The sequence below is a fragment of the Elaeis guineensis genome, chromosome 16 (assembly GCF_000442705.2).
Source record: "Elaeis guineensis isolate ETL-2024a chromosome 16, EG11, whole genome shotgun sequence".
Classification (NCBI taxonomy): domain Eukaryota; kingdom Viridiplantae; phylum Streptophyta; class Magnoliopsida; order Arecales; family Arecaceae; genus Elaeis; species Elaeis guineensis.
Genome location: NC_026008.2, coordinates 21,491,870 through 21,519,785, shown reverse-complemented (window position 1 = coordinate 21,519,785; position 27,916 = coordinate 21,491,870). Strand labels below are relative to the sequence as shown.

The 27,916-nt window shown below is 41.7% G+C and overlaps 1 protein-coding gene across 1 annotated transcript; it reads right to left on the bottom strand.

Annotated features, from left to right (window-relative positions):
* Positions 1-27,812, bottom strand: LOC105059255 (uncharacterized). Its single transcript, XM_010942485.4, is given in 6 exon segments — positions 1-490; positions 492-652; positions 1,592-1,639; positions 1,727-1,963; positions 2,895-2,931; positions 26,627-27,812. Coding segments are annotated over 6 exon segments (957 nt in total). The 5' UTR covers positions 26,932-27,812; the 3' UTR covers positions 1-321.
* Positions 27,813-27,916: the final 104 nt, after the last annotated feature.

Genomic DNA, 27,916 nt, shown 5'->3' with positions numbered 1-27,916 from the left:
TAGCTCCAAATGATTACTTATTTGATTTTATAAGTGGTATTCATACCACAATTAGCAACATTTGGAGACAGAATTGCCAAGCACTACCCAATACCAATCAAATAATATTTCAACAAAGGCATGGAGAGCTACAAAAGAGTCGGAAGAAGAAAAAACGAACCACCAAATACTTCTTATCCTCTTATACAACATGAACTTGATTACTTCCTTGTTGCAGGGTTAGATATCTTGGCAAGTTTCTATACAGACACCAATTTCACTGCCCGTCTCTACCACAACACCAGTTGCAGGAGTACACTGACCCCTTGCAACTCCGCAACTTCAGACATCCTGTTTGCGGACAGCCTGAGCAAGTAGGCTTCCGAATTCTAATTTGGCAGCAGCAGTTAGTAGTGAAAGTAGTGGTGGTGGTCGTGCTCGCATTAGAAGCTTTTCTAGGAAGTTGGAGCTCCTGTCGGATTTTTTTGAGCCGGGTTGCAGTGGTGATGTTCTCCATTTCCAGGATAAACTTGCATAGATGGTGGATGTAGTCCGGGTACAACTCCAGGTTGCAGTGACCACCTCCTTTGATCCACAAGGGTTCGTAGGGTTCTCTTGCTAGTTTCCATAGCCCATAACCGTGAAGCCAATTCACTACATCATCCTCCGTGCCCTGATCAGATACCATCACCACAGTTTAAACAAGCTAGTTAAGTAACTCAGAATGTTTCCTGCCTTCATCTTCTAGCGACTACACTCAGCTTCTCATCATAAAGAATCAAGAAAGTTTCAACAGGAGCCAAGCATCGAACAGCTATTTTAATGATAAACAGTGACTTACTAGATGTAAATTACCAAGCTTTTTGGGCACTGTTCTATTAACTTGTGGCTTACAAAACCCATGACGGGAATGGATCTGATAAATGTTTCCATGGGGTCCCAAATATTGTTCTGTTCATTTATTTACCGAAGAAGCTTGCAGTCTAGATTATGTGGTAGAGATAATAGCTTGAGATAAAGATAGATCAATGTCTTAGGGGTACAGTTTTGGAAGCAGGTGACTGCGTAACTCCAGTTTCAGGAATGGATCCTGCAAATTGTGACAGGGAAAGAGCAACACTGACCTAAGTGTTGAGGACTCCTTCATAAGACTAGAACTTGTATGCAATCAAAGAAGATTTAAAAGAAGCCACAACGACTCTGCATGCTAGTTATGGATGTGGAGGAATAAATTCTTTTCTTAAAGTGGTGTTTTCCAGTGATTTTCTTCATCAGCTTTTCTCTCATGTTGACCACTGCAATCTTCTCTTCTTTAACAGAGGGGTTTTGACTCCATCATTTTGTATTAAAATAATGGACTTCGAGGTGGCCAATACTTGTTATAATTGCTAATCAGTCGAGGTTTGCTGACGTCTGTTGTTTTATCGTATCAACGACAAACATCAGTTAATTTTAAATTTTTAATATAGTAAATAATGTGTCTTAGAATTCATATCTAACAGAAAATTCACAGTCAGCATCAAATTTCATTTCATTATATAGATAACATGTCAACACAAGCAAATGATATCCGAATGAAAAAAAAAAAAATCATAAATCTTAAAGGACTCACATGAATTACAAGAATGGGGCACTTCACCTTTTTAATTTTGTTAATGTTCTGCATAAGCAAGTAGGCAAATATTAGTTTAAATTGCCAACAAGAAACAAGCTAATAAAAAGATAATCATCAATGTGGGAAACTTACTTTATAAATGTCAAAGCAGAAATTGAAATTAACATGGCAGACCACACGGAGGCCTGACAATATAGCACTGTGAAGCACTACACCACGCAATCTTGGCAAGCGAGCTGCCAAGTGTAGTGTGGGACCACTACCAACAGACTGCCCATACAAGATCAAGTCTTCCTGACTGACTCCATATTCAGTTTCCAGGCATTGGTATACAGCCTCAATGTCTGCATAAGTGTTGTATTCACTTGGCTAGACACCACAAACAGACCATTAAGAACGGTATTACTTCATCCAACATGTAGACTTGTAAATTTAAAATCAAAAACGAAGGTAACAATTGTTCATGCATTCTGCAAGCCTCGTGACATTTACATCAACAAGATGGCATTAACTCGCAGTTGTAGCAACCCATCTTGTTACAATCCCGAGGGACAGGATCCTTTAGAAAACACTCAAAAACAATCATGATCCACCCACGTCATTTAAATCACATGAGCAGGTTGATTTGACAAGTTGGTGAACCTTTTTTGAAGTAAAACAATCATTCACAATTTAAAGAATGCGTTTGTATAAATAATTAACACCCAGTCATGTAGGCTATCGCTTGATTGAGAGCTTTGACCAAGAATATGAAAGCATTTTGTTTTAACATAGTGCAACAGAAATGCAAAGGCTAAGCTAAATCAGGTAATTCAGCAACAAACCGAGTAATAGTGTTGGAGCTGACCAAATTACTGGATCTGTCATCAAAAAATACCAATATTCATGATAAGGAATAACTGATCCCAACAAAAATAAGATGCTTATTTTGTCTTTGCTTGTTTGAATTAGGCACATTTGTCATGTCGAACCTGACAAAGTTTGGCCATTCCACTCTCTTTTGCTTAACATCATGACATGGATACATGATTATATATATGACGTGTCTATAATATCAACCAACTGTTTAGAGGTTGAAATAGCATCTGCCTTGATGTTCGACATACATGTCAAGCAGCACTCATGCAATTTTGAAAGTTTAGGGAAATAATTTCAAAAGAATTTATAGTATTCATCACAGATTTCTACAAACTCCCCCAGAAATATATGCCTCGGATTTAATAGCACTTGGGTTACAAGCAGCAAGTGACCACATTCTCAAACAAGACAAGATATCAATAAAGATATAAAAACAGCTCACCTTACCAGTTGACGCTCCATAACCAGAGTAGTCGTATCTGCAGATACACAGATATAACATTAACCTCATCAAAACGAGACCAGCAACTGCAATTGTCGTGTGTGTGTGTGTCTGTGTGTGTGGGGAGGGAGGGAGGGGAGGGGAAAGGGGTGGGGGGTGTGGGTGAGAGAGAGAGAGAGAGGACCGTGGGAGGGATATTGGGAAGAATAGGGGGAAAACATTAAAAAATACAAATAATTAAATAATACAAATACAACGTCTTTGAAGGATGGTGAAATAGATAATGGATCAGATTAAAAAAAAATAACTACCGGACACTCAAAATAAACATTTCAAAGTCTACAGAAACAAAAAATGAAAATCACACCATTGAAAAATGAACAAATTTGTCATCAAATTCCTCCAAATCATTAATAAATATTCAATTGTTTCTTAAATTTCATAAAGTTTTTCCAGATATTATTGTGTTGTACAAAAAGAATGCATCAGTTCAATTTTCTGTATAAATTTGCCAAAATTTGCTTATGGATTCATTGTTCAAAGCAACAACTCACGTCTGTTCAGAACATAAATAAAGCTTTTGACAACACTGAACTTCTTGTTGAACACAAATCTTGGCCTCATCAACCCATATGCCAAACCAAATACAACAATATCAGCTTTCCATTTCAACTCCCATAAATAAAGATGCTACTGATACAAAAGAAGCTGTCCAAGCTCTTTAACTCATTTCACCTTTTCCCAGTCCTATTCTACAATAGAATATTCAGGCAATTACCTTCCCTTCTAGCACTCTACATGTCTCCATGGTATGTTGTTGTACTGCTTTAAGCCATCACTAACCAATATATTCTTCATAGCTCCTTAAACCATCAAAGGTCAGTTTCACTCCTTTCTTTCCCTTATTACAACTCATACCCCTTCTCTTCCCCACATTCTCATTTCTCCACCTGGTTTCCCTCATAGATCACCACCATTCATCTAAATTCCCACCATAAACTCTCTTGCAACAATAATGCTCCCATTAGAAAGCCTCCAATCGTGCAATACAATGTTTGAAACTGCATAACACCTACAAATGTTCACTTGCGAAAAAGTAATCTTATTTCAGACTTTTTTCATAAGGCTAAAACACTCTCAAATAGGCTCACCAATAGGGTTATCACTTGCTCCAAATGTGCCAAACTACAAAGTTCGTCCTACCAGGGAAATGACTTGAATTCTCTCACATCATGTATGGCAACAAGTTAATGTACAAGTGGGCATATTACTCTGTATTTAGTGCGCTCAGTTCACTATTTTTGGGTACATCATCGCATTAGAGAAAGATCAAAAGATACCTGCAAGTATCATCCTGTACCAATATACAATATGAGGGTATTTAAGTAATTTCAACAATAGAACTACATGTGAGTTGGTCCAATAGGAGCATTAACCTGCCCTACATATACACTCATACATACAGGCATCATAAAAATTGTAGACCTTGCACGGATCACATAGATGACCAATTTGATAATGTTTTATGACATTGAATGTGACATTCTTGATCTTTGACTCTGGGTTCGGATATGGAGAATTTTGAGCCAAATTGCATGTTCTGAAGATATGGGGCTTGAGATAATTTTAGAAATTGAAGGTTTAGCTCATGGTGGACTTTTCTGAACTAAGTTTGTTGCTATTATATGGTTAAAATAGTGAACAAAAAAGTGCATAAGGATGACAGTTTGGCTAACAAAGTAGATAGTTGAAAGGCAAAACTGGTGGAGACAGATTCTTCCTTTTTTTTTTTTTTTTAAATGTTGCTATTGGCAGAAACTTCCATTTTCATGATTTTAGAAGTTTAAAACCAAGGTTGGAAGTTTCAGCAGAGACTGAACCGCAACAGGGCCCTAGTTTTGGCTTTTGGTCAGTTTTGGTAGTTTTGGACTGTTTTGGCAGAAACTGATTGGCTTCAATCTAGTTTTGGTGGTTTTGGCCGATTTTGGCCAAAACTGCTCAAAAGTAGCAACAAATACTTCTCGTAAGTATTATTTTGGTGTTTATAATTATATTTGGGTCATTTCCTTATTTAAGTACATGGGCTACCGAATATTAATTTTCAATAATTGTTCTTTCTTTTCTTGAGTTAAAAGACAGTGACTATAACCTTGACAAACTGAGACGCCCAAAAAGGGATCCTTTTTAGAACATATTGCAAAGACTAATTTGGAGAACTCAATATGAGACATTTGAGAGGTATAACATTGTTTAATAAAATAAACAATATTCTTTATCTACATGCAAATGGTTAAATAGTCATTTAATTTTTTTAAAAAAAATTCAATGTATTTGTGACTTCTAAAAAATAAGAAAAGATTTCAATGCGCTCGCAACAAAAGGCTTTAAAATTGGTAAATACACTATAATCTTGATTGGACAAGACTTCAACTTGACTTCGTAGACATCTGCTTCCAAGATCCTTTTTTGGCACGTGTTTTGCCCCCATCAATTATGCACCGAATAGATTTTGGGTATTGATATAGGGCCAAGAGATCCAAATAACATCTTCTGATTAGCCTTTTTAAGTAAGAACTTGGCCCATGGCCTATGTGAAATAGGGACCACTGTAGCATGGTCCTTTCAAAACAGACCATGGGTCGATCATGGTGTTTGTATTGAATTTGACTGGCTATGAACCCTTAGCCTGATGATGATGTCAGGGCTTAAATGGGAGAAGTATATGAAAGCCCATGTTAGCATGTGTAAAGTCCCACATCGATTCACTAAAGAGACCTTGAGTATTTACACAAGGCCAAAGAAATCAAATAACACATTTCAGCTAGCCTTGTTGGGTGACATCTTGAGTCATGCTTAAAAAAAAACAAATAAATAAATAAATAAAGGAAGAGAAGTGCGGATAAGATAGAAAGTGCATGGTAGAAGAAAATATGGGAAGAGAGATCACATGCACTCTTGGTCAGCCGGCACGAACACCATGCCAGTTGACCGATGGTGCACGTGATCTCCTCTTTCCATTCCTTATTTTTCTTCTTCCACATGCCTGCTACACTTATCCACATTCTCTTCCTTTTTATTGCTTTCTTTTTATTGATTTCCTCTCGATGTACGCATGGTAACCCCATGATCTTTCTTTGCATTATAGACCTTCCCAACTCTCCACTTTCCCTCTCTATCTCTCTTTCTTTCCCTCTCTCATTCCACCCTATGTGCAAGCATACCCGAACATCTTCCCTCTGGCAATATCGGTCATCTTTCTAAAGACACCATGAGCATCTCCCTTGAGATGCCATAGACTACCTCCCAAATGACGCTATGGAGCATTTTCCTCTTGTAACACTGCCAAGCATCTTCATCATGATTTTGTCAAATGTTTCTCCTTGTGACGCTGCTAGGTTTCTCTCTTTCCACTACTAATGCATGCTAATATTCTCTCTCCCTACCTCCATCTCTCTTTCCACAACATTTCTCTCAATTTTTATGTAGGATTTGGCCATCCTCCTCTCTCTCATATGCAAAGGCTAGCACCCATTATCTCAAAGAAGCATCAGTTTCAAGAGTCTGGCCTCTTGGATTTGTCACTAAACCCCCTTCGACGTGATATCTATCTTGTATTTTATAGGTTAGATCTCCGATTCGATGCTTGGATTAGGGGACAGATAAGATCCCTGGATGCTAGGCTAGGCTTGAGAATGTGTGCATAGATCTAAGCTCTATCATCCATATGTAAAGCCATTGATTTGTGGATGTAGGGTCGCAGCCCCTAATCTGGAAGAATCCCACATTGTGGAGCTTTGAGTGGATCTCGCAACCCAGTGAGTCCTCCATATACCTAAAAGTGAAGGAAAAATAAGGTTGTAAAGGTTGTACTTTAGGGTTCAAAGAGAGGCTTGATGATTGCTGCATTGTTTTAGGTTATGTAGCTAGCGAAATTTCTAGACTTTGTCAATGTAGATTTGTAACCTCACCACCTTAGCATTTTTACCATGCATTTCATGTGATCTGATTCAAACTTTATTTGGCTTGGTTTGTAAATGTGTTTGGAAAATAGGTATAGTACTTAAAATGAGAACTATGAAAATTATTTATAAACATTTCATGTTTGAAATTAAATATTATGTTCACCCTACATAAAGAAAAGATTTTAAAATAGGCATCAAGCATGAAATACTCAATTTAAGCATGAAGCTGGATTTCTTTGTGTGTATCAAGAGAAACAACTTGGCTGATTTTGCAAGATGGAAATGCATGAAATAAGATGTCAAATCTTTTTTGGAAGCTCATGGATATTGAGAGCTTTATGTTTGTTATATGATGAAGAAATCGATTTTGAAATAGGCTTAATGGTTTCTCTCTTATCCAACTATGCTCCAAGCTTAACCAGCAGGGCTGATCACTGGCAACATGTGTTCAGGAACAAGTTTCTTTAGAGCCTATCCAATAGGGTTGATCACTAGCAAACATGTGCTCAAAGCTAGTTCCTTTCAGGCCTAGCTAATGGGCTCACTTGCTAGCAAATCATGTATCAAGGACTCGTTTCTTCCGAGCCTTGTCATTTGGTTAATCATGCCCGTAGTCGCAAAGACCAAGAGAGGGCAAAATTTGTAAATATTTTTTGTTGAAAATTTCATCAAAAAACACATTAAATCTAGTTTTTATATTAATATTTTGAAAGGTGAATCCTTAAGTTGATAAATGTCTACATGCCATTTATGAAACTCCTTCCTGAAATTTGCAATTTTATTTTCTTTTACAATTAATAATGATATTTGTATTTATCTGAACATTTATGTGCTTGATCCAACTAAAAGTGTATAGGTAACTTCTAGGTTATTAGCTCACTATTATCTCTTATCATTTTTTTTTCAGATGCTGAGTAGCTCGGATGGGGTTATGGCGAAGTGCTGGACAGTCTAGGATTCAGAGTGATCTTTCATTTTGATCAAATTTTATGTAATGGAAAGATATTCTGTATAACTTTTTGATTTTGGAATTTTCAATGTTGGAATCTTTATAATAGAATTCTATAGATGCTCTAAAATTTACCACTGCCCTTTTATCGTTACTCGGAAAATCTGATCCTAAAAATAAGAAATTTTCTAGGCAGGCCTTGCATATCCGATGAGGCCAACCCTATCAGATGTGCAGCCATTTTTCGCATGCCCCGCTCATGCCAACGGGTCAAGACATGAAACTACTAATGACATATAATAACTGACAAACAAGAACTCGGTTCATAATCACTTACTTTTCCAGTTTTCAATTTTTAAAAGTAAAAACACAAACTCTGATGTTAAGAAAGATGTTTAGTTTCATTGTTTTTATTTTATATTTTTAAAAGTGACTTCCATAATTTGTGAAAACGTGAAAGTGAAAAATCTTTACTTCTACTATTTCCAAGAGCAACTTTCTAAGCCACAAACAACTCCTAGTATCACACTCAACTACCTGATCTAATTTGTATCTTCTCTTCTTCTCTACCCTTCCCAAAGCCTATTACAAGATGTCAGCCTCCCCGTCAGTGAGATCTGGCACATTGACAAGGAGCATCAATCGACATGATCAATCCAGTAAGTCTTTCCCCTCTTCCATTCATCCTTTTGCCTCCTTCCCATCAGGTGATATCCTTCTCTTGCCTGGTTTGAAAAGTCTGGGTCCTCTAGGATGTATAATGGAACAATCGAGGATGATAACTGGGAACTGCATATTGGGGGTGGTGTAAAAGGAGATGATCAAGGGCAGAGGAAGAGAACAGCATACCCTCCTATAGCCCCCATCCATATTCCGGCCACCAATCCTCTTAAGAGAGATCATGTTATGGCTCTTGAAATGAACAAACTCATAGCACTTGGGTCAGCCATCCTGGGGATCCTTGTTGTGGATGATGTTGTAGCCCAGCTCACCGAAGCTATGGTGAAGGCAGCAAGTGGGGTCTTCACTGGGAGATCATGGTTGAAGAGCTTGCAATGGGCTGGGCTGGCATCGTCTTCTTTGAAGATGTCCTTGATGATGTCTAGTTGCTTCTTGGTGGCAGCATAGAATGCCCCACCATCTGGTCTTTGTAGAAGGGGTCTAGGAAGTCAGGTCTAGGGCTTTGATAAGGCCAAGGATTTCTTGGGGTTGAGGGTTGGGTTTGGAGTTTTTGATGGGGTCAAGGCTGGAGTTGTAAGTTGTTTTGAGCTTCCGCCTCCTCGCCATGGCGGACGAAATGTGAAGAAGGTACCTAGGATGGAGAGAGAGAGAGAGAGAGAGAGAGAGAAGGAAAAGTTAGGGGACTTATGATCTTTCATTCTTGCCCTCAATCATTCCCTTCTACACCATAGAGCTTATAGCATCCATAGATGCAAGAATTATTCTCTTAGTTAGCTTCCTCAGATCTCTTCAGTTTCTTTGCTTGGTTAGCTGCCACAGATTTTTTTTCCCCTTTTCAGTTCTTTATTGTTAAGTAAGTTCAGGGAGACAAGAATCATGTTGCTTTTTCTGTTCATTTCTCAGATGCATTCAGATCAATTCAATTGCAAAACTTATGTAGGATATCAAATGTATTTATGGATTTAAAAAAGTATAGATTGGGTGAAGAATATCATGGAAGAATAAAAAGGAGGGAAGGAAGAAGAGGAGGAGGGGGGGTGTGGGGTGGAATATCCTTATAAATTATTTGACAGAGAGATTCACATAATAGGTGTAGTAAAACATGTGTAGCTTAGCACCTATTAGTGGAATTTAAACAGGTTAGAATCTTTTTACAGGCAAAAAGGTATATTACTCTTGCCTGTAAGATAGGGAAAAGTGGAAAACAATAGGAGTTCTATTATATGATGCATTTATCATAACCAAATATCATAATAAAACTAGAAGGCAATATAGTTCATATAAATACATGTTTAAAACAAGCAAATAAAAAGGCTTACCAACCCATGTAACTAAATTCCATAGACAAAGAAAACACACAAATAATTTATAACTAAATAGAGATATAAGATATTGTTCCTACTTGACAACTTGTTCTAGAAAACATTTTCCAGCTTGCCTCTTCCGCTATTACTGAATGAGGCTCTAGTTACCAAAAAAAAAAAAGAGGCTCCAAAAACCTTTATGGTGCGTTCTCCCAAAAACCATGGCTAATTTGCTATCTTTGCAAGCTATTTTTTAATTCTGCTTGAATAAAGGGATAGGGTTACAGATAATCACTTGGGATGCTTTAGGCCTTTCCTAGATATTGTCAATCATTTGTTAAGGATGATGTTGGAGAAGGCAGGCCATGGAGACTGTCCAATCTGAATATACTGTCCCATGTTCCATTGGTAACCCATACTTAACTAACACATTTCTTGCTTGATTGAAAGAGTGAATATCTACTCTTGCTTCTATTTGCTCTCATTCAACTAGAAACTAGATCGTATTTGTAACACTTAAAAGCATAGTATAATAAAAATACATCAGTATTGTTCATAACTTTCATTTCTAGGCTCGTGGTAGTTCTGAAATATTATGAAGATATGATTCCATCTAGCTTATATAGTATTTTAATTTTTTCTTGTTTAATTAGATGGTAGAACATATAGTTATGAACATGAATGAATCTTATAGTGAAAATGATGTGGTTGAGGTAGGTGTTAACAGTCTATGGAAAACAGAGAATGAACAAATGTTCATTTGACTCATGGAAGAAGTTTTCAAGGAGAATAGACTGACAACTTTTCTTGAAGCAGGTTCAGTCAATTGAGGACATGCCAAAGAGACTTTGCTAAGTGGATAAAAGAGAGATGAATTGGTTACAACTCATTAACAAGCGAGGTAACTGTAGAGGATGAACTATGCAATGGTTATATAAGGTAGACCTAATTTAAGAAGGCTTTAAGTTTTTGCTTTTAATATTTCAATGCTTCACAAGATATTATGGTTAAACTTATTAAAATTATGATGTATGGTAACTTTCTCTCACGTAAATAAATTTGCAAGGAAATCTCAAAAGAAAGGATGTTCTATTTCTGAAAAGTTGTGCACGATATTTGGGATACTACGGCCTGTGGTCATTTGTTACATCCTTCAGCTAGAAGTCCCTTGGACCCGGACAATAAAGAGGATAGGGGAGAGAAAAATTTTGAGGATCACTTTGATGGTTTAGTTATTCTACTTGCACATTGCCAAAGTCGTTCTCTCTATCACCCCATCATGATCGCACAAGGGAAAGAGAGCCAACCTTCGTTCAACACTAATTAATGCACTGAGCACTGAACACCTTTAGTAAATAAGAAAAAATAAGAAACATACTCATAGAGAAGAAAATGGCAAGCTCATCTAGTATAATTGCTTCTTTGGCTACATCTGACTCACCTCATAAAAAACTTCTAAAAAGAAGTTTGCAAACATTGAATGCTCTCTGAAGAGTAGATGGGCCGAGTGATGCAAAGGTAGTGAAGAAATTTTGTGAGGACCCAAGAACAATGGAATCATTCAAAGAGATACCGAAGGAGAGGAGGATGGATTGGCCGAAAATCTTTAGCGAAGATGCTAGATGTGGTTCAGTCTTGCTCCGCTATGGTTAAGTGTTGATTGATGGTTTGTGAGGACCTGTTTTAGTCATGTGTATATGGATGTTGTAGATTTAATGACTGCTAAGAACCTATGAAATGGCATTTTCTTAATGTTTAGTTTGGTTTCTTTTAACTAATGTGGTTGTTATGGATGTTTTGATTGATGTTCTTTATATACTATATTATTATAAGATCTTATGGATACCTTTTACGTACATGCTAGATCATGGAATAAATATTTTGAAATGATATTTGATAAATTAGTATGTCGATTATAGTTGGAAATTGGAATAATATCATGAATGAATATTTGAGGTTGGAATGGTGTTAATTCATATGTTGCCATACTTATTTTTTTTAATGTTTTACAATCATCTTGAAATGGCACATTGCTATACCTAATTGGTAGGAAGCACTTAGATCATTGTTGTATGTTGACAAGTTGGAAAGATGGTATCTAATAGCTATAAGTCAACCTCATCTGATAAGACTGACTCTAATATGAATGATGGGTCATAAGAGATGCTATTTATTATAACATTACTGAGTATTATAAAAAGCATTTATGCAAGCAACCTTGTAAAACCTCCCACCTGACAAGGCATGAATATGTAGTTGAGGCATCCAGATGGATATTATGATTCTTTTAGAATGGAGCCGCATATATTTATTATCCTTGGGAGTATTAAAGCCTCAATCATTGTTACATCATAATTGCATGTTGTGCTGTACATAATTTTTATCAAAATGCATTCGGTGAGAAATCATTTGTTTGAGGAACATGACAGGAACGATATTGTTGGGAGGAATTTTGTACAAATCCCAAGATGATTGTGCTCAACAAATCCGTCTATTAAAAGCCCATCACTAACTCATTCCCACCAAGCTAGTCCTCTGCAACCACATGATCGACGCCTCACATCTTGAGCAGACAGGTCATGGCCGACCATCGTTCGACAATACGCTATTGCCGATGTGTCCTCATTGGCCAATCCTATTTGGCCGACCAGCTTCACGCCTGTAAAAAGATTATGGCCCTAAACGTCCCTATCCAGTAGCGCCTTGGATCGCCGACCCCTTATCATTACCGACAACATTCATTTGGCAATCTCATTTGAAATACGACACCCACCAGGCAACAACTGTCGCTGGACTGATAAGGTAAATACAATCACCGCATCCCAAATATCTCGAGCAACAATCTCACACCCCACGAATCACGTCCTGATCATGCGGGATCGTGCCAACAACTTGCCAACTGAAGCTCTAACTCTTCGCTATAAAAAAGACTCAAAGAGGACCCCTCGAAGAGGTACGCCATTATTCTGCCTCTCACACTCCTGTTGAATGAGAGTTCTGATTTGAACGTCGGAGGATCCTCGCCGGAGCCATCTTCGATTAGGACTTTTGTGCAAGTCACGCCCCTGAGAGGCCATCCTCGCATCGACTCCAGCATCCCAACGTCTGATGAATTCTCGCATCAACAGATTGACGCTAGAGGAAGGATCCTGACCCGTTTGGAGGAGCGCAGATCGAGAGCAGTAAGACATCATGCCACCAAAAAGAGTTTCATCCCATCGTACCAACACTTCTACTTCCCGACCGACGGAGAGCCAAGCCAACAACTAGGTGCAACCACCGATGACGGAGACTCCTCCACTAGCCCAGCCAGCGTTGGTCACGACGAACCAATTCAACCTACTTTTCCAGCAGGTTCAAACTCTGACGGCTGCCATCCAGACAGTCCAAACTATCCTGGCACCTCCATCAGCGGTGCCGTAGCCTAATCAGATTGTCCCCGCACCCCCTTCGACAATGCCACCACCAAATCTATCTTCACGGCCACCACCACCACTAAAACAACCGCGGGCGCCTCTGTAGAGCCCGGAGAGGAGGTAGACCCGCTAGAACCACTTCAAGACTCAGAAACCAGGAAGGCGGCGATCTCCAAATCCTCGATCGGGGCACGATTCGACCCTTGATCGCCGATCTCCCCAATATTTTGAGACCTGCACCGCCTGGAACTTTGCTATTGAAAGGCGGTTTCGAGAGCGATCCACAATACCCCCTCGACTCCCTATGACGGGTTCAACAATGAACCACCCTTTGCTCCGAGGATTATGCAGGAGCCGCTCACTCGGCACTTTAAGGCTCCACAGTTTCAGACCTACGACAGGGCCGCAGACCCCGTCGATCACCTTGAAACTTTCAAAGCGGCAATGCTCCTCCATGGAGAGACTGATGCTATCCTCTGTCGAGCTTTCCCTACTACTCTAAAGGAAGCAGCTCGACACTGATATTCCAGTTTGAAACCGATTTCAATCCATTCCTTTGAAAAGCTGAGTCGGTCCTTCGTCGGCCACTTCGTCAACAGCCAACGACAATAGAAGCGATCCGACTACCTCCATACCATCAAGCAAAAAGAAGGGGAGTCGATTTGAACTTTTGTCAGCCACTTTAATGCGACCACCCTGAAGATCCACAATCTGGATCAATCGGTCGCAATGTCCGCGATGATAAGCGAACTTCTAAAGAACGACCTCAAGAAGTCATTAATAAAGACCTACCCTCGAAATTCCTCGATATATTGGTCCAAGCAAAAAAGTATGCTCACACGGAGGTCTTCGTTGAGGATGGTACCCCTGCCAGTTCTATTGCAGTAGGAGAGCAAAATAAGGAGCGCTCCTCGAGACGGAAGGAGAGAATCCGTTAGCACTCCCGATCCCCATTTCTGAAGAGGAAAAATGGGGCCCCTCGAAACCGCCGACCCTAAAGCCCTAAGAGAAGGGATCAGCATGCCTCTCCGCCAATGAGATATACGAACTACACTCCGCTGAACACACCTAAGACTCAGGTGCTAATGGAAATAAAGAGGCAGCTCCCGGAGCCGAGGAGGTTTCGATCATTCCCAAATCGGAGAAATCAAAATAAGTACTGCCTGTATCACCGCGATCATGGCCATGACACAGAGGAGTGTATCCAGCTCCAGGATGAGATTGAGGACTTCATCAGGCATGATCGTCTCGATCGATTTATACTTCGAAGGTGGGAGCTGGAGCAGCGAGAAAGGCGATGGCGGAGATCCCTTCAGCCGACAGAGCAACTATTACAGGCAGGGCCGCAAGAAGATCAACCCCCAGCCGATGTGATCAACACCATTACTGGGGGGCATGGAGCTGGAGGACTCGACAGGGATGATGAGGCAACAAAGAGGTAGAGGACTGGAGAGCTGATAAGCTTCACCAAGGAGGATGCCCAAGAAATTTAGTTTCCGCACAATGACACAATTATTGTAACTTTAAATATTACAAACTATGATGTACGCCGCGTCCTAATCGATAATGGAAGCTCTGCCGATGTCTTGTTTTATGATGCTTTCTCAAAGATGGGAGTACCGGATGATCGGCTGGGGAGGATGAACTCCCCACTTGTCGGATTTATCGAGACTATCTCTGTCAAAGGAATCATCACTTTGCTTGTAAACGTCGGTCGATTCCCCATTCACTATACTGCCCAGATTGATTTTTTGGTCATCCGAGCACCCTTGACCTACAGCGCCATCCTCGACCGGTAAGACCTAAACACGCTCCAAGCTGTCGTGTCCACATACCACCAGAAGATGAAGTTTCCAACAACGAATGGAGTCGAAGAAGTCCGTGGAGATCAAGGCTTAGCGCGTCACTGTTATAGCATCGCTCTCCAAGGAGGTCGGCCCATCGAGTCATACTCGATTGAGGGGCTAGATACCCGGGATAAATTGGCCGAGGAGCGCAGAAAGTCCGTCGAGGACCTCATCTCAATCCCATTGGCGGATGGAAACACGAAGCACACGATCTAAATCAGATCAAATCTGAATCAGATAATGAAAGATCAGCTAACCTCCCTTTTGCAGGCAAACTCGAACGTCTTTGCTTGGACACTAGCGGACATGGTGGAAATTGATCCTTCAATAATCATGCACCGACTGAACGTGAGCCCAAACTCCCTTCCCTTTAAGCAAAAGAAGAGAAGCTTTGCACCGGAACGGCAGAAAATGATAGTCGAGGAGGTGGACACGTTACTCCAAACAGGTTTCATCAAAAAAATGACTTATCCAAAATGGATAGCCAATGTGATCATATTAAAGAAGACAAACGAAAAATGATGAATCTACATCGACTTCATCGATCTAACAAAGCTTGTCCAAAAGATAGCTACCTCTTGCTGAGAATCGATCAACTGGTCGACACCACATCGGATCACGAGCTTCTATCCTTCATGGATGCCTTCTCCAACTATAACCAAATTCAGATGGCACCTAAAAATGAGGATAAAACGTCTTTTATTACTGATCGAGGTCTCTTTTATTATAGGATCATACATTTTGATCTAAAAAATGCAGGTGCAACTTATCAGCGCTTTGTGAATAAGATTTTCAAGGATCAGATCGGATGTAATATGAAGATATACGTGGACGACATGCTCGTCAAGAGCCAATCCATGAGGACCCACATTAATGACCTCGAAGAAGCCTTTGCCCCCCTACGAAAGTACAAGATAAAGCTGAACCCAGCCAAGTGCTTTTGGGATCACCTCCGGAAAGTTCCTAGACTTCATGTTTTCGAATCGAAAAATAGAGACCAATATGAAGAAGATCAAGACTATGTAGAAGATGACTCCCCCTAGAACAATTAAGAAGGTACAGCACCTCACAGGGAAAGTCGCTGCCTTGAACCGATTTGTTTCAAGATCAACTGAGCGGTGTTTGCCCTTCTTCCAAGTTCTGAAGCAACCAAAGAATTTTCAGTGATCCGAGGAATGCTAAAAGGCTTTTGCCGACCTCAAGGACTACCTTAGTTCCACTCCACTGCTCGATAAGCCTGACCCTGACGAGGAATTGTATTTATACCTTGCAGTTTTGTCTGTTATGAGTGTAGTGCTAGTCCAAGAGCGAAACAAAATTCAAAGACCAATCTGCTACATCAGTCGAATCCTAAAGGATGCGAAGACCAAATATTCAAAGTTGGAGAAACTGGCTTATGCACTCCTCATTGCAGCTCAAAAGCTCCAACCATACTTCTAAGCTCACACCATCCTCCTAACTGATCAACCAATAAAGAGCATTCTCCATCGGCCCGACACTCGGAACGGATTGCCAAGTGGGCAGTCGAGCTCTCAGTGTTTGATATCCAGTACCAACCCCTACCATCCATCAAAGCCCAGATCCTAGCCGACTTTGTGACCGAATGCACCATTCCAAACGAATTAGCTAAGCAAAAAGAGCATGTTCCAACTGACGAGGGACCTTCAAAAACTAATGACAGCTCCTGGGTAATGTACGTGGACAGTTCGTCTAGTTCCTCAAGATCCGGAGCGGGATTAATCTTTACAGGCCCAGAAAGAGCGATAGCCAAGTACACCTTACGCTTCGAATTTCCGACTACAAATAATGAGGCTGAATACGAGGCTTTGGCCGCAGGACTTTGGATAGCCAAAGAACTGGGAATACTGAACTTCAAGGCTTGTAGTAAATCTCAGTTGGTCGTCGGACACATTCAAGGCAATTATGAAGTCCGAGGAGACAACACAATTGAATACCTCCAGAAGATCAAAGACTTGGCGTATGTGTTCAACAAACTTGAAATCCAAAAAATGCCGAGGGTGGAAAATTCGAGGGCCGACCTATTGTCTAAATTAGCAACATCGTCACCATCTAAGCTGCCTAAGACAACCTTTTTTGAGATGATGAATCGGTCGATCATTGAGGAGCCGACAACTGTGTTGCAAATTGATGAGGAGCCCTCTTGGATTGATCTGTAGGCTAATTATCTCCTTCATGAGAAAAAATTGTACAAGAAGTCTTACTCATTGCCTCTCCTAAAGTGCCTACGACCATCTGAAGCCAACTATGCACTCAAGAAAGTACATGAAGGTATCTGCAGGAGTCATATCGGCAAGAAAGCATTAGGTTATAAACTCCTCAAACATGGTTACTACTGGCCGATTATGTAAAAAGATTCTGAAGATTACGTGCGACGGTGTGATAAGTGTCAAAGAAATTCCAACATACAATGATTGCCCGTCGTGCCAATCACTCCTATCTGCGCCCCTTGGCCATTTGCGCAATGAGGGATGGATATCCTTGACCCATTCTGCATCGGATCAGCACAAATTCTTGCTTGTCACCGTGGACTACTTTACTAAATAGGTAGAAGCCGAACCGCTAGCCCGTATTACAAAAGAACAATAAACTTCATTTAGAAATCGATCATATGTCGGTTTGACCTACCTAGAGTATTGATCACCAATAATAGGCACCAGTTCACAGGGGCTAAGTTTGAGAAGTTTTGCAAGGAACATGGGATATCACACCATCTTACCTCTGTCGCTCATCCTCAAGCTAATGGTGAGGCCGAGATAACAAATCATACTATCTTACGAAGACTGAAGACAAGGTTGGACAGAGCCAAAGGATCTTGAGCCGACGAACTTCATCATGTACTTTGGGCATACAAGATGACGCCAAGAGTTGCAACAGAAGAAACTCCTTTCAGCTTGGCCTTTGAGACGAAAGCAGTAATATCTGTTAAGATTGGAGTTCCATCGACGCGAGTTGAGAATTTTGATGAGCAGACCAACTCGGAGAGGCTGCGTGCTAACTTGGATCTACTCAAAGAAGCCAGAAAGAGGGTGCGCATCTGAATGGCGGCTTATCAGCATAAGGTTGTCAGGTATTACAACAACAAAATTCAAAACAAAATCTTCAGGGTCGGCGACCTAATCCTACGTAAGGCGGAGATATCACAACCCAAGGAGCGAGACAAACTGGCTCCAAACTGGGAGGGCCCATACCAAGTGGATGAGGTCATCAAGCCAGGAACCTACCGACTGAAGCAGCTTGATGGAACGACACTCTCCCGACCATGGAATTCAGAGAACGTTCAAATCTACAACCAATAAGGTATCTCATGACCTTCCTCAATGAAATTTCTTTTTCTAAAAATAATAATCTCTTGTTTGCTCATCAGAAATAAGACGGCCTTTGATCAGCTTAATCATTGAAAACAATAAGACGGCTTTTGAATGACGTAGTCATTGAAAATCTAAAGACGGCCTTTGATTGGCTTAGTCAGTTGAAAGAGCCCGTGATCGGCTCTAAATGCGAGCGGAATGATCTCTGATCGGCCTAATAAAAGAATAATCATCGATCGGAAAGAAACATGCAGGAAAAAACAAGACAGCTTTTCATTAAAAATATTTACAAAAGTGGTGATCGAAGCACCACCCTTCAAAAAAAAAAAGAAGAGAAGAGGAAAGCAGAAGGGATGAGGGGGCTTATTCCTCATCCGATGAAAAAGCCCCCACCTCTTCATCACTGTTCCCGGGAGGAGGTAATGGAGGTCCAATTGCGGCATCATCTACCACAGAGAGGCCTTACAGTCCTCAAACTCGAGGACAAAGACGGTGGCAGCGATGTTGATGGCGTCCTTCTCGAATGCCACAAAGGCTTGTAGTCCCTGACGCAGCACTCCCAAACTGCATGGGAAATCCTCTCGGCCTGAGAGGCACCCTCGCCTCCAAAGGACGGCGAAGATCGTAGGGTCGATAACACCCTACAAAAGGACTGCCTGAGCCACCTCGCCTCCCTTTCAACGGCCCTCCTTTCCTTGACCCGATCCTTAATGGCTTTTTTCAAAGGCATCATTGTGGCAAGACGGAGAGAAGATTTTTTGCAAAAGCTACGAGAAAGAGGATGGGAGGTAGAGTTCCACCAGCCATCATCCTTTATTTAGAAGCACAAGCACCCACGCCAATCGCCAGCCTAGAAGATGCAGCTTGCCTCTCAGTCATAAGTGGCGCATCTTCCCAATTCTAGAAGTTAATTCAAGTGCCACTTCGTGAACCAGAATACCACCACATGGTGTGCTATTGCAGGCCCAACATCCTTCCCCAAATCTTACTCCATCGGAGGAAGTGGTAGCCGTCATTCCCCATGGCCTTCGTGCACTCTGGTCAAATCCAACTTGAATACATTGGAAATCATGAAACGTCAAAAGACCATCATAATTAATGCATGAGAGACCCTATAGAAAAGGTACTGAGTCCTCATCCAAACTAAAGGTCTCCCGAGCAACGGTCAACAACGACAAACGACATCCCACAACGAAGGAAAAGACAGCACAAGTTGAACGTCTGTTATTGTATTGACAAAACTTATTATAATTATAGGCATAACGTCATCTCGAGGAGACGACGTCAGAGATCACTACATTCAACTACGGCGAGCCCCAGTCTCCGAAGCTTCGTCGGACACTTCTGCACTAACCTCCTTGCCATCAGGGCCGAGCTCACGAATCTCAACTCCCCTAGACCTTCCCTGGGGAACGAAAGATTCGGCATCACCCTCGAGAGAAAAGTTAGAGAGGTCGAGCCTTGGAAAGGCCATCTTGATCCAGTTCCGGCATGTCCAGAATCCAACCATATAGCCTACATCAAACATGCACCAGACCGTGTCGTCTGGAGACACGGGATCGCCCAACCCTAGGTTCTCGTGACTGTCCACCGACTTTCCCTTGGCCTATATTCAGCAACTACATTGTCCAAGTGCTGAAGCTCAAAGATCTTCGTTTGAGCGACATGGAGATCCTTTTGAAGCTGCACCACATGATCGACGAAACATCTCCTCGCCTCTATGGCAGCAGCCTCAGATGACTCCAGTTCCGAAATCCTGTCCTGAGACAAGTGAAATCAGAGTTGGAGGTCCTGTTACCTGACAGCGGCGCCCTAAGTGGCATCCTCTACGAGCTTGAATAGCCTTGCGGACTGAGCCGCAAACCAAACTTTCTCAACAAAATATGTCACGACATTCCGACGATTGATCGTCCTCAATCGATCGACTTCTGCTGAGGCCTCGTCTAGAGCTTTCCTGATGTTTGACAGTTCCTTCTTCCAGACAGCAGCCTTCTTATTTGATTTTTAACACTCCTTTCAAGGTCACCTACATGGAACCTAATCCTCTCTGCAGATGCCACCGATAAAGCCTCGACGATAAGAACTGAAGGGGTATATTCAACGAGAGCGTATGGGCATAACTGGACAAGAGGAAGAAAAATAACACAAATTCAGGAAGACGAAATATTGTTTCATTAATAACTGCTTTCTTACAAAAAAAAAAGAGAGAAAGAAGGTACAGGTTTCATTTCCCGACCTCATCTTGAAGATTGGAGTCAAGCGCAACTTCGGAGGAACCAGCAACTTCGGAGGGACCAGCAGCGAGCGGCAAAGAAACCTCAATCGAAACCTCTTTGCTCCTCGCCTGCTCCTAGGTGGCCCCAAAACTAGGAGGAGCCGGCTCAATCGCAAAATCCTCATCGTCCTCGTCCTCATCCAGGAAGAAGAGATCGACCTCAGGAAGTCGGACGGCAACCAGACAACGGCAATCGTCAAATCTGATCCCATGTCCCTTATTGAAGGAGTCTTGACCGTATTCGACCAAGGCATCGTGGTATGCCTTCGATGCCTTATAGCCGTCGATAGCCTGGATCATCTCCTGCTTGAAATCCTCCAAAGCCTTGAAGGATTCCAATACCGATTGACGGGCCTCAGCAACTTTTTTTAAGTTTTTCGCCTAGCCTTAGCAACTTGCTCCTTGGCCTCGACAACTCGCTCCTCGACTTTCCACTCGACCTCAACGAGCTTTATTTTGGCTGCCTGAAGCTCCTCCCCTTTTTGCGCAAGCTCGACGGAAACTTTATTAAGGGAATCTCTCAGCTTATCGACCTCCGCCTTAGCCGCGTCGGCATGCACATGCGCCTCCATGGCGTTAGATTCAGCCTTTCGACACAAAGCCTTGTGGATTTCTGCCTTGCGCACACGATTCAAGCTATCGACCAAAAAATTGAGTACCTACAGAAAAGTTACAATCAGCAGAAAGACGAAAGGAGAAGCCAAAGGGTGAAATAAGAGATAAGGATGGCACCTGATGCACGACGGTCCTGGAGTACCGCTGTAGGTCATCGAAGCCCATATCAGCGATGCCCTTCAGCTCCATAGGAATAACCGATCTCTCGATTAACTCTTTAATGACTCTCCAATCATCAAAGATTGCATCCTCAGAAATGGAATCAAGGCGAACGTCAGAATCCATTTCGCTGGAAGAAGGCATGCTGCTTGGCCCTACAGCAGTAGGAAGCTGAGTGGAAGGGGACAGAATCTCACAAGACGTCGGAGCAGCAAGCAAGGAAGCCACGGGTGGTGGAGACGCCGGCGCTAGAGCGACCACAAAAATTGGAGCCAGAGCCAATGGAGTCGGACTTGAAGTGGGAATCGCTAAGACAACTGTGGCCCCGACCGCTGAGCCATCCTTATCCGTAGTCTTTCCTCGACGGGTCACCAGCTTCTTGGAGGCACCATCGGATGCGAGAGCCTTCCTCTTCTTCGAAAGGTTCCGCTTCATTTTGGCGATGTCCTCGGGCCTCATCTCTGCAAGCAGTCGAACTTGGCTGGCATCCTTAAAGAAAAAGATGAATAAGGTGAACAACTGTAGTACTCACCGCTGAGGTCGGCCTGGCTGAATCCAGTGTTAAAAAGGATCTCATCGGACACCAACTCATCGATCGAGAGAGACTTGAAGTCTATGAGGGTTCTAAAGTAACCCTCTTCCTCAATCTCCAGCTTTGGGGCCTTGAACGCTGAAGCCTCCAACCGAACCCAGCTTGGCAAATCCCAATCCTCCACTGTAGGACTAGATACAAACAAAAATCACTCCTTCCATCCATGGAGGAAGGAGCGCCCTTGATCAAAGAAGAAACCCCCTTCTGAGAAAAAAAAATACCACCAATCCTTAAAGTAAAAATGCCTCTTAATGGTGAAAAAAGAGCGAAAGAGATCAACAGATGGCCGGACATCAGCCATGACATAAAGAACCAAAAAACCTACCACGAACCTAAAAGAGTTCGAAGCAATGGCACAAAAAGACCAACCATAAAAACGGAAGATGTCAAGGATGAAGGGATGAACAAGAAACCTTAAGCCTGCCCAGAGTGACTCTTCAGACACGACAAGCCGATCGGGAGGCGGGTTATCAACACGCTCGTTTGCCCTAAGAAGCTTAAGATCAAAATCTGGAGAAACCCGTACCAAATCCATATCCGACTTAGATCGTCCGGATTCAACACAGAACTATAACTACTAAGACCTAGCTCACTCGGCTCGACCATTCTCAAACAAAAAGGCTAAAAGAATATCTAAAGAAAGGAGGGAGTAACAGAAAAAAAGATGGACGACAAAGAAAATCCATCTGAGAACGAAGGAAGGAGACAGAAGAAGCAGTCATCGGAACCTTCAAAAACCTCTCTAAAGAGTGCGCTACGAAGGAAGAAGAAAGGCCCTTATTCCAAAAAGCTACGGTAATGGTAAGAGAAAGGAAGAATCAAAAAGTCTAACAACAATCGAAAAAACCAAAGATAGGTGCCTCTTCTATTTATAGCCAAAAAAATATAACGTCCGGATATCGAATCATTTCTTCCTCAACAAGTCGTGAGACGTGGCACATGTGGCATCCCTCCATTCGATCGGCTACGGCCACCAGCTATGCGAATCAGTGCCACAATTCAAAAAACAAATGTTGAAGCGATGTCTATTTAATTCCTTCATGATGACTCAAGTCGTGCCGCCTCACTCTGTCCTAAAAGTCATGCGCATCCCATCAGTTGAAAGACCTTTTCACACCCTCAGCCTAAGGAAGACAGATGTACTCTCTTTGCCCGGTTAAAGTCGGACTCAAGAGTAAGAGGCATATGTTGGAAAAAATTTTGCACGGACTGATTATATGAAAAGATCCAAAGCTTAAGATGACTATGCTCAACAGATCCACCAATTAAAAGCCCATCGCCAACTGATTCCCACCAATTTAGTCCTCTGTAACCGCCTGAGACACTTCACATCCTAAGCAGACAGGTCATGGCCGACCATCGCTCGACGATGCGCTATTGCCGACGTGTCCTCATTGGCCCATCCTGTTTAGCCGACCAGCTTCGCACCTGTAAAAAGATTCTAACCCTGGACGTCCCTATCCAGTAGTGCCTTGGGTCGACCGATCCCTGATCATCGTCGACCCTTGATCGTCACCAACAACATTCAGTTGGCAATCTCATTCGAAATACGACACTCACCAGACAACAATTGTCGCTGTACTAATAAGGTAACTACAATCACCGCATCTCGAATATCTCAAGCGACAATCTCATGCCCCACGAATCCATCCTGATCAAGGAATACCGTACCGGGCCGAACCGCCCGGTACGGGGCATGCCGAACCATCCCAACAGGGAAGCGAGACGGTTCCGACATGGAAAATGGCACATGCCGATGCCAGAGAAGAAAAGAGAAAATGAGAAAAAGAGAGGAAGAGAGAGAAAGAAAAAGAGGGAGGGAGGTCTGTCGGAGGGGCCACCGAAGGGCCTCCGACGGACCGTTGTGACCGTCGGGCGACGTAAACGCCTCCCACGGCTCCGTGGCGTGAAACAAGGGCGATCCGCCCCTATTTTTTATTTTTTTTAAAAAATATTTTTTTTAAATGAAGACGGCATGGAGTTTGCCGGCTTCATTTTAAAAAATATTTTAAAAAAAAATACGAAAACATGGGCGGATCGCCCCTGTTTCACGCTACGGAGCCGCAGGGGCCGTAAATGCTGCCTGCGGGCCACGGCGGCCCGCCGGAGGCCCTCCAACGGCCCCTCCGACGGACCCCCTCTCTCTTTTTCTTTCTTCCACCCTCTCTATTTCTCTCTCTCTCTCTTTTTCTTCTCCAGTTCGGCTCCATTTTCCTTCGTCGGGATCGGAACGGAACGAAAGCGTGCCGAATCATACCGCCGACCAGCCGATCCGACCATCGATACCGATTCCGCAGACCTTGATCCTGATTATACGGGATCATGCCAACAACTTGCCAACTGAAGCTCTAACTCTCCGCTACAAGAGAGACTCAAAGAAAACCCTCAAAGAGGTACGCCGTTATTCTACCTCTCACGCTCCTGTTCAACGAGAGTTCTGACTTGAGCACCGGAGGATCCTCGCCAGAGCCATCTCCAGTTAAGACTTTTGTGCAGGTCGCGCCCCCCGGAAGCCGATCTCGCCATCGACTCCGGCGTCCCGATGCCTAACAAATTCTTGTATCAACAGATATCAAGGTAGATGATAATGTACAAACCTCAAAAAGGCAGCATAGTGCAAGAGAGGGTTCAAGTAAATGTGGCACAAAGCCAGATATGTCAAATGAATCAAGTTTGAGATAATATGGCAAAGAGAGAATAGAGCAAACTAGATATTGTTTGATGTTTCATTTACATTGATATTTTCAATATTATACAACATTGATATGTTTTCAAGATAATTTTAGTAGTCACTGAGTTCTAAATTTAGACTTATTAATCATCATGTGTGAACTATGTATTCATAATTATATATTGTAGGCATTATAGTAGGTGGGTATATATTGGAAAGTAGTAGAGAAAATACAATGAAATTAAGTTTTAAATTTTTGCTTAACGAACATGTTTTCTTTTTTATTTTGTAAAAAATCAAAAACAACGGTGACTACCAAACATGTTTTCATTGTCAAACTTTTTTTAAATATGGAAAGAGAATTCCTATTTTTAATTTAAAAAAATAAAAGTGAAAATGATGCCAAATGCAGCCTAATTCGACGACTTCACTAGAACTCAAAACCTGAATTCCTATTCTAATTCCAAATTTACTATCTGATACTAGAAACTAAGTCTAATTCTCTTTCATGTGTACAAATTGATCACAACAAAAACAAAAACTTTGTTGGCATCAACATAACTTATCATCAACATCACATGGTCACTTTAAAAAGCATAAGATGCATCCCTCATATGTGAAATTTATATCTTTCTCCATATATACATTTTGGTAACCATAACATGGTTACGAAGTTGGGAAAAAATTTGCGAAATTGATCCCAAGTGAAAAAAAATCAGAAAAAATGAGCAAACTTGCTCCAATTTAGGAAGTAGGAGGCACTGATAAAGATGTGCAAGTGAAACAAACTAGAAATCACAGAGAAACCACTAGGAACCCCTATCCATCATGGCTCCCTTATCCTTTTCCCTCGCATGTTTAACCGCATCTAGTTCTCCGATGTTACAATGTGCTAACATATGTTTCCTAATTTTGTATAGAATAGATAAAATTCATCTTCAATGCAAGTTTTCATGGCAATGTCTTTCATCCTCACTATGATTTCAGTTCACATGAAAAAACCATCAGAAGTAGGGCTGAGCAAATAACCAAGACCTGAAGAAACCCACTCAATCCGACCCAATAAACATTAGTTTTGGTCGGTTGAAAGACATAAATCAGGTGGAATCAGATTCAAGTTTGTAAAAAAATTGATCATTTACGGTCAGATTCGGTTCTCACACTTTTAATCCGTATGAAATCGAACACAACCAATGTAATATTTCACAAACTCACTTTCATTTTGGGATGGTGTCATTTAGAATTCAATATTTCATTCTAAAAAACACCCCATTATCCATTTGGATTCACAAGAATATTTACGTTGAATTGTTGATGGAAGCACATCAATTTGACACAATTCTAAAATGAAAGCTTTCAGATGTAGTTGCTTTTAGATGAGTAAACCTTTTCTTTTTCTGTTTTGTTTTGTACAGATTCAAAAATAAGCTCAAAATTTGTAACTTATAAATTTTAGACCTTTTTTACATTCAATTGACAAAAAATAAATAAATAAATAAGCTTGAGCGGGCCAACATTGGACTTAAAATCAATATTGGGTCAATAATGAAATCCAAACCGACACAATCCATCTGAACCCGCTACAAACCGTTCACTTCAGTTTCAAATGGTTTATACATGATAAACAGTCAGCAGCGAATTGAATTTTCTTCAACCCAATTGGGTTCAGTCGGATGAAATTTTTCTGTCAACCCTACAACTCGGACCCGTGCTCGGCCCTAATCAGAAGACTAAAGTTCAATTCAAACACAGAATTAGTCAACAAAAAACCCGAATCAAACTACAACAAAGAATTACTGAAAGACACACATTAAAAACTTCCAATGAACTGCATGAAATGGGGCACCTACATATGCAGAAAATTCAGAGGAACTGCTGAAACTAATGGATGGGAGACAAAAAAAAAAAAACATGAATGAAGAATCCACTAACCCCATCAGATTAACTCTGAGATTGACCTTGAGCTGCACAAAGAGATCATAGAGCTGCCCCAGATCAGCAGCGTTGCCATGCGAGTAAAGCACTGTGAGCCGGGCATAGGGGTTCCTCAGATAGAAGGCTACAACCTTGTTCCCACGCTTGGTGTCCAACACCAGAACATCCATCGAATGATCCCGGGGAATCCCGGATGCCACCAGCCGTCCACCATCGTCCTCCTCGACAGTGTACGTAGGTGGGTCGGGCGGGAAGAAGGCGAACTTCGCCGCCAGACTCGAAACCGAGCACCCCGATAGCATCGAGATCGATCCAACTCATTGACAGAGAAGAATTTTCATATGAAAATAGGACTAAGGAAGGAAAATCCAGAACAAAAATCCCACCTTTTCAACTTTTCCCCTTCGCTGAGGTGACCAAAATCTCTAGGGTTTTGTCCTGAGAAAGGGGTTTGAGAAATGGGATTCCAAGAGGAATTGAATAGGAGCAGAAAGGAGCCACCTTTCTTCGAAAAGCTGATGACTTTAGGGTTTTACTAGGGTTTTACGCAGAGAAACAGAGAGATTTGTTCAAAAGGAGTGGAAGATGGGAGAGTTTGGTCTCCTATTTAAGCAGGAGATGGAGTGGTTTTGAGTACTTCTCACAGATTGCTGGAGGAAGAGATAGGAGCTAAAAATGGAATAGAGAGAAGGTGAAGTAGGTTTATTGGCATCTATCCATCCATGGCCTAGAGGTAGAAACAGAGAGTGAAAGAGACAAGACGCTGGAAGAGGAGTTCGGGGATGGAGGTGGTCTTGGTGTTCTTCTCTTTTTCTTTCTTATTTTTCTGAGAAACCTTATCCTTCACCTTTATTGAGTTTAGATTCTGGATAAAGAAGGCACAGGGGGGGGGAGGAAGTTTAGGAGTTCAGGGCTTTAGGTTGCCCTCTCTCTCTCTCTCTGTACGCTAAGCTGAGGTGTGGGCCGTCTGCTTTAAGGAAGGATTTCTGGATGTGGCTTTAGGATTTTAGGGTTTTGAAGCCCCTTTTTCTCTTTCCTTCCTCCCTTTGAAAAAAGGTGGTGGGCTAGAAAGTTTTGCTTTCATCTGCCAATCCGGATGCTTGCATTTGTTCTCTAGTTGGGAGGAGTGGGGCAGAGAGAGATTGACACTTGGAAGTAAGATTGAGAAGAGGTGCCGTGGGGATGTGTGAGAAAGACTGCAACTTTTGAACAGAGAACGCAGTTTTAGTATCATCGTGTGGTCCACCCACTCTTTTTGATGGCAAAAAAAGAAGAAAAAAAAAAAAC